This window comes from Trachurus trachurus (assembly GCF_905171665.1).
Source record: "Trachurus trachurus genome assembly, chromosome: 16".
Classification (NCBI taxonomy): Eukaryota; Metazoa; Chordata; class Actinopteri; order Carangiformes; family Carangidae; genus Trachurus; species Trachurus trachurus.
This window is the reverse complement of record NC_139902.1, coordinates 30,488,883-30,497,390: the sequence shown is the minus strand read 5'-3', so window position 1 is coordinate 30,497,390 and position 8,508 is coordinate 30,488,883. Positions and strand designations below refer to the sequence as shown.

At 43.6% G+C, this 8,508-nt stretch overlaps 1 protein-coding gene across 1 annotated transcript; it reads right to left on the bottom strand.

Annotated features, from left to right (window-relative positions):
• Positions 1-926: 926 nt before the first annotated feature.
• LOC310999790 (zinc finger BED domain-containing protein 4-like) lies at positions 927-3,147 on the bottom strand (the record flags this gene model as incomplete). Its single annotated transcript, XM_083990342.1, has 4 exons — positions 927-1,422; positions 1,591-1,747; positions 1,843-2,062; positions 2,212-3,147. 4 exons carry the CDS (start codon positions 3,145-3,147, stop codon positions 927-929), a joined length of 1,809 nt encoding a protein of 602 aa, XP_083846468.1.
• Positions 3,148-8,508: the final 5,361 nt, after the last annotated feature.

Below are 8,508 nucleotides of genomic sequence, written 5' to 3'. Positions count from 1 at the left end.
TGATTGGCCACCAGAGGGAGCTGTAGTACCTCTCCACTCAATGTTACTGGGCTGTGCTCCCAGGTTTTTGTCTTGCGATGTAAAGAATAACTTGACGTATAGGTGACAGTGAAGTGGAAACATTCATGTTTTGTTGTTTATGACTGTGAATAAAATGCTGCCACACAATGTTGTTTCTGACTTGTTCTTGCAAATTGCTCCTTGGAAACTTAAATCATGTTGAAAATATTAATGAAGACGCATCGTTAGGAAAGAGCTCATCAGCTGCTGCTCAGTTTGTCAAGTTGCATATATTTATTTTCACTATGTTCATCCTAATGATCAAGTTTTGACTTCATTAAATACCAGGTTAGTAAAAGAGGAACTGCAGCTGCGTGAGGGCATCTGAATATCGTAATGGAGAACACTCCTTATCACAAAATTACACAATCTGTAAACCAAAAACAGTCACGTCTGAACTGACGTCTGTACTGACATCAAACTGACTTCTCTGGGAGGGTTATAATTAGGGATGTCCCGATCAGGTTTTTTTGCCCCCGAGTCCGAGTCCGAGTCATTTGATTTTGAGTATCTGCCGATTCCGAGTCCCGATCCGATACTTCTAAATTGCAATTTAAAAAATGAAGACAGCGAAGTAACAGATCCAGGATGTCCCTGATTTTTTATTTTATTCACTTATTTTATCATTTAAAACTTATAAACAGAGCACTTCTGTGAGGTAGCTTGAACAATCAAGTAATAAAAGAATTCTTCACATTAGAGTTTAGTGCAACAATGTCTAATATAAAAATAACAGCAGCTCAACTTGAAATACCTGGCAGGCATGTAAACAAATAAGCAAATAAAAGTGCCACAGTGTTATAAAGTAAGGCCAGTAAAGTGCTTTTTGGAACTGCACTCTTAATTCTTACCCTCCTCCTCTGGCTTCACAGAAGGAAATGTATGTTTTTCTTGATGAAAACCAACATCTCTACCTTTTCAGGTTTGAGCCTGTTCCTTTTCTCATCAAGGATGTTAGCGACAGCACTAAAAAGTCTCTCACTGTCCACAGAGCTGCAGGGGGCACAGAGATACTGGGCTGCAAATGCCGCCATGGAGGGGAACTGATTAGCATGTTCTTTCCAGTACTGAAGTGGATCACTTTTCTTAGGGGTTGTTTTCTCTGACAGGTAGGTCTGCACCTGCACTTCTGCCGATGTGCTACTCACGGACCGGGCCTGTAACTGCCTCTCTTGTAGGATTTCTTCAAAGGCGCTGTCCAGGCTGCTGCATGATTCACGCCGTGGTGCCTTGCTCACTGGGTCTGCTGAAGTCCCTGCTTCTTCTGGGACTGCACTGGCGACCCTCGTCCCCTCTATCTTTGCCACCTCCTGGATGAGGTGTTCCTTTGCCAGCGTCAGGTTGGCAGACTTTGTGAAGAAGCTAGAAATAGATAAATGTAACACACAATTTAAAACAATTAAAAATCTAAACACAGAACCAAATCTAAATTAAAAGGGAAATCAAAAATAAATTGGCCTAATACTGGTGTCTGATGATGATGACTTGACTTTATATGAACATGATGTACAAAAGGTGCATTATACTTGCCCATCTTTGTATCTGGGATCTAGTAGAGTGGCAATGTAGAAGAGTGGCTCAGTTTCAATATCAGCAAAGCGCTTCTCCACAGCCTCCAGGAGCGTCCTCCTCATGGTCTTGATTCCCTGGTCATCATTCTCCTCCCGAGACAGAATACGTTTGATGGCTAGTGAATGAATGAATGAATGAATGCATGCAATTTCTTTCAAACAATATCAATAAATGTTACAATATAAAATAATAAATAAAAATACAAATTACCTGTTATGGCAGGGATCACGTCAGCTGCAGTTGCAGTCTCCCTGCTCACGTCCCTGGTCAGCTCTTCAAAGGGGGCTAGCACATCAGCTGTCTTCTTCATCAGCTCCCACTGGCTGGCTGTCAGTGTTGCTGGTAGAGTGCGCTCAGCTGCATAGACACTGAGAGCTCGTTTTTGTTCTAGTAGGCTCTGCAGCATGTAGAGGCTGCTGTTCCACCTTGTCTGCACATGAGACAGAAGAACAAAAATCACTTTATTTTTGTGCAAATTGGAATAGCCAGGTGCAGTGCAAGTAAATTATTAGTGGTCTATTAAATTAATTTAAAAAGTTAATGGAATTAAATCAAATAAAGTTATGAGAGGACTCTGACCTGCACATCTTGTTGTAGGCGCTTGATATCCATATTCAGGTCCATCTGGATATCTTCAAGGCGAGAGTAGGCCAGTGTGGAGTGCTTGAAATGACCTACAATCTTCCTCGCGGTGGCCAGGGTGTCTGTCACACTGCGCTGGGAAAGCAGGCCCTCATGCACGCAGAGTTGGCAAGAATGCGCGACACAGCCCAAACTCCGCACTCCCATATCTCCCATGCCTTTCTTCATATTTGCAGCGTTGTCGCGCAAAATTACGTGGACCCGTTGCTTGTCGATTCCCCAGTTGTTTAGCATCTCCTCCATCGCCTGTCGGATGCGCTCTGCTGTGTGGGATCCACGAAATTCCTGGGCATGCAGGGTCGCGCGGCGTAAAACAAAACTGGAGTCGATCCATTGTATAGTGAGACTCAGTAGTGCCATCGGAGCCACAGACGAACTCCAGATGTCTGTGGTTAATGACACATGGGGCACGGCTGATAACATGATACGGAGTTTGTCACACACCTTTTTCTGAAGCGCCGGCAGAGCTTTCTCGGTGAAATAGTGCCGTGAGGGCATGTCAAAACGGGGCTCCAAATATTCCATTAGCATACGAAAACCTGGGTCTTCCACAAGCGCGAATGGTTGGTCAATCATGGCAATCATTTGCGCTATTTTACCTGTAATCCCCCGTGCCTTCTCGCAGTCGCCGGGCATTTTTTCTCTTCTCTTCAGAGTCTCTTGCAGCGTGGGCTGACTCGTTTTCACCTGGGTTGCCTGCGTAAATTCCTTGTGTTGTGCCGGGTGTTTATTTTTAAGGTGTCGGATTAGGTTTGTGGTGTTGAATGCAGCCTTGTCCTTGCCACCTCTTGAAATCCCAAGTTTGCAAATGTTACAGTTTGCGAGAGCAACATTTCTGTCGTCGATATTAAAATACTTCCACACCGCAGACATGTTCGCGCTCCCAGCTTCAAGCTGCTGCTGTCGTCTTCTGCTTCCGCAAAGTGATGTCATGCCGCAGACGGTCTGACTCTGCACCACCACGTAACCGTAAATACCAAGCTGTAATTTTTCCCATTTGTTTTGAAATATTATAGATCAGATTTTTTTTAAATCACGAGAATAAATATGCATATATCCGATCCCGGATCGGGGTGTAACGTCCGATTCCGATCGAGTCTGAAATCACGTGATCGACCCCGATTTCCGATCACGTGATCGGATCTGGACATCCCTAGTTATAATCTGTAGACTTTTATACTCGTCTTTCAGTCTTCATAGAAAGTCACTGGTGAACTTGATGCTGTGTTCAGGATGAAGAGAAACACTCAGCAGCCAACTGTCACTTTCCAAAACCCAAATGTTTCTTCATCTCCAGGTAAGATGCTTTCTAATCGAGCAGTTTTAGATTAATTTTCAGCTCATCAGACTTTTACCACCCTGTTGGAGTAACACTGACAATAAGAGTTCATTTACTGCAGATGTTTAAACACTGGTGTTTGATCTGAATTGTTTCAGAGGAATGTGAGGAACCCGACTATGTTACAGTTTTTCTCAATCGCTTTGGTGCTATTCTCAGATTAGAATGAAAGTTCTCATAACTATTAGTTCAACCTCCACAACATGTAGTCATTTGTCCACATCATAGTAGCAGTTTCTCCTTCCTCTGAACAAATTGCAAATGCTTTTGGACATGTATCAGTTGCTTTCATACAATTCTCTGCTGTTTTACAACATTATCATTTGTTTATGTCATGTCAGTCAAAATGAACTATACTTTTGAATGCTGAATAGTCTTTCCCTATAAAACTAATAGTCCTCATTTCATTGCTTGAGTCATTACATACAAAATTGTTGAACTAGTTTTCAAAATCTGTCAAACTAATTTGAAATGTTGGGAGAAGCACTGTGAATTCAATTATTCAAACATTTACAGTAAGGAACAACAGGTATGTATGGTATTGGACAGTAATTCATCACTAAACAATCTGCACTGCTGTCATTGGGTTAGGCATTACTGTAAGATACAGTGGGACAAGAACTTTTTTACATTTACATTTAGACTTACAGCTTCACTAGAGAACAGATTTACTGTATTGTAATGTATTACAGCAACCACAGTAAAGATTTCCCATATTTACAGTACGGTACTGTACTACAGCATTTTACAAGTAGGAAGCACTTTGACATTATTGTACACTACAGTAATAATGGTTGATGCAGTACATGTACTGTACATTACTGTAATTTTACTCTGCATCACATAGGATTACAAGACAACCTCACAGAGGTGGAAGAGACTGAGCCCTTTTACTGTAACTCTGCTACAAGAAGACGACATTTGTGCAATGGTGATTACAAACAATAGCATAAGGTTGAAAGAGATACAATGTAAGGATTAGGGCTGTCACTTTTTATTCGACATTCGAATATTCGTTCGAATGTGGGGGGAAAAGTTCGTATTCGAGCATTAATGACCTGCTCGATATGCAGGCTGCAGCAAAGATACTCTATTTACCGTCTTTGGCTGCAGTGCCCGGTGCCTGCATAGCGCCGCGGAACGTCCACCGGACGCGGAAGGGCCGCGAACAGCCGAGAAGCGGAGCCAGTTTACTGTGCCCATATTAACCGCTGGTGTGGTGTCGCGGCGTGCACCTCCGCGGCCGGCTCGCGCCGTGCAGCGTCTGGTCTATTTTGTGTGAGAGCCGCGAGCAATCGCGTCAAGCTGGGCAGGAAGTCAAACATGAAACAACGAGAGTATCCGGTCAATTTTCAAAATAAAACACCGCGGGTGTGTGCTGCGGCGGCGGCGCGGCGGGGGGGGGTGGGGGGGGGTAATATTCGAATATATCCGAACGAATTACGGGTCATTCAATAATCGTTCGAACCTCATTTTTCTAAAAACTGACAGCCCTAGTAAGGATTACATTACTGTATCTTTGGGAATATTGAATCTGTTTCAATCGCTACAATTGACAGAGTGATGTAGATGAAAATGTGACTGGAACGTCTGGATGTGCAGGAATGATTTACAGTACTCTGTAGGTTCAGTTACTATATGTACTGCAACATTGTTTACGTAAAGTTGTACCCAAAGAGTGTTTCTTATGTTTGTTGTAGATGACTGTAGTGTATTTTTCCTTTGCACAATGCTGTGAACAAATCAGAATTGCAAAGAGCATGCAGTAGAAATGTGAAACATACATATTCAGTATCTCCACTAAATACAGTAATGTGTAACTTTACTGTAGTTTTCACATGGCTGTACAAGTAGTGCTGTCTTGAGCATTTTCAGGTAGTATCATCACTTTTTGCTTTGGAAAATACTTAGAGAATAAAGTGTCTTAATGAAAACATGACAAAGCGTCCTAATGAAAACATGACAAAGCGTCCTAATGAAAACATGACAAAGCCATTTGACTATCTTGTTCATGAACGATGATGTCAGGACTTCTCATTTTGACGACACTGACAGTTTCACTGACATGAGTACTTGCTTTTGAGGGATGGACTATCCATTTTGAGCAAGGTCATCCACTAGGTTTTGCAGTTTGTAATAATTGTTCTGAGAAATGCACTAACTGTTGTGCAAATGTTAAGAGTGATGTGAGAAAAGCACCAAAGCGATTGAGAAAAACTGTAATGTAGCAGTGAGCACTGAGAACAATCTGCCCGCCATCTTAGGTTTGTTACTGACGTAGTTTACTTCACAATAATTAAATTATCCTAGACACTCATTATCAAAATGATTAATACATATGATAACGCTAAGGTTTGAAAATGTGAAGGTTTATTCACATTTCATTCATTATTCATATTCATGTTTAATGAAGACAACACGTTAGGAAAGAGCTCATCAGCTGCTGCTCAGTTTGTCGGAGTGAACATATTTGTATTTACCCAGTTAAATTTACTGATCAAGTACCCGGGTCCGTCCAATTTGGACAGACAAGGGTCCGTCCTCTTCCTGGTCCGTCCAATTTGGACGAACCAGGAAGAGGAGCTTCCGATACAAACAAGCTTGAAATATAGACCTTTTTTTGAGAAAAGAAAGAAAAGAAAGATGAATTAAAAACCACGACGTGACAGATGCTCGTTAACTCATTGAGTGCCGCGCTCCTTTCCAAAGTTTTAGTCAAGTGTACCGGCAATTTAGACCATTTTTGACTTTTTATGTAGAGCCACAGTGTATTCTATATTATTGCCACCAACACATACTGTGGCTCAATTGAAAGGTTTACCTTAATGCTTCAAGTGGCCACAAACCGTTTGTTTCTACGTGCCTCTGTTCCTGAGAAAAGTCAAGCTAAACATGGCTGGGTTTCACCAAAATCCCTCCTTTTTTTCTAGAAAAGGAGATACAGCGTCTTTTATGAAAGGTGCGCTGTTTGTGTCTGTCGCTCTTCTGACACTCGCATTTCTGGATCAAAGGGCTCGTATAAGATAAATATATACAACAGTTGTTGTTCTATTCACAAAACCACCATCGGGGGCGGGGGGGGCGCCACTAAACAACAATAACACAGACGCACCGTGCCGTGTCACAGCTTCTCGCCGCGGAGCGTGAGGGTCAGTCGGCCACCGCGGCTCGGGAAGACCGGTCCCGCCGGTGGTCGCGGTCCTTCTGTGGTTCGGGTCGGTGACGGTGGTCTGCTTTGGCCCAGAGACCATCAGATTTTACCGCGGGAGGACTTTGGGGAGGACACGGTGTTGCTCCAGCTGAAGACCGGGCGGACTGTCGGCTGAGAGCTTCCTGGTTCAGCTCCGAGCAGCTGGAGCAGCTGGAGCAGCAGCGCGGGTGAGAGCAGAGCAGCTGCTGCATCTGCATGCAGAACTCCGTTTGCAGAAGCCGAGTTATGATAAAAACTTCCAGATCATGAGCTGTCATGTGACTTTGATCGTCATCTATTTCAGTTCTCCTCGTCGTAGAGTCCCCAAATTTACATATAATGTGTATTAAAGTGTCTATTTTCATAATTTTAAAAAAAAGCAAAAAACGTAAAATTACGTTTTCGGCACTCAACGCATGGGAACGAAAAACGAGAAATTACGTGGTTGGCACTCAATGAGTTAATCAGCTGTGTAAACAGAAACAGTCAATGACAGACAGACCTGTTATTGTTAGATCACACACACAAACTTCCAACATCTGCAGCACCAGAGCATGACCGGACGGCTCCTCAGTCTCTCTCTCTGCCGGACACCGGAGCGGCGGGGGGGGGGGCTCCGCTACCTGTCCAGGTGCAGCTGATCTCCGCGGCTGAGTGTTCCCCCCCCCCCGTCACCGGGACCTGTCAGCGGGACATCGGGCCGGTGTTTCACATCCCTCCATCAGCCGAACCATGCCAGCGGTGCTGATGGTCATAAAGTCGCGTTTGCAGCAGTAATATGCCTCTATGATTTCTCCTCAATCACTTGTGTTTAGTAAACTGCAGGAGCATTTCATGAGATCGCTGGGTTTCCTGACGTGGTCGGTGACACGTGCGTCTGCAGCCTCTATCCACCGGGATGTCGCTGTTATCAATCACAAAATCTATCAATCTATCAATGTCCAGATATTTAATGTTGCCGCCCTCTCCCTGTTCAACGCGGTAATGCCAGTAAAGTCCCTCTTCTTGGCCATCTTCCGTGTCTCCATGTCGTAAAAGGGGCAGGGCGACGCCTCTAAAGCAGGAATATATCGGGGCGTGACATTTAAATTACGCTTTTCAGCCGCCGGATTTATCACCACCACGCCGGTTCTACACCGAAATCAGCAGCGTACACACTTTTAGTAAATCACACGTGACACTTGCCATACACTGATATTTATACCAGAATCTACACCAGATCCTGCGCAAGTTTGATAAATGAGGGCCAGTGTGAGTGCTGACAGCAGCATTGAGGAAAACACAGTGACTGACCTCAGAGGGCAGTAAACTGTTGATCATCAATGACTCTGAATGAGCTTTTCTTCTACTTTGTTAGAGATGCTGTGCTTCTCATTTGTACATTAGCAGGTTGATGGAAGGGACCAGTGATATTGCTCAGTTATTTGAGGTGGTTGTTGCTAATTGGCCACCAGAGGGAGCTGTAGCTCCACTCAATGTTACTGGGCTGTGTTCCCAGGTTTTTGTCTTGTCTTGTGTGTAAAGAATAACTTGATGTGTAGGTGACAGTGAAGTTGATGTTTTGATGATTATAACTGTGAATAAAATACTGCCACACAATGTTGTTTCTAACTTTTTCCTGCAAATTGCTGCTTGGAAACTTGAATCATGTCGACAACATAAATGATACCTTGTTTAAAAGAGCTCATTAGCTGCTGCTCAGATT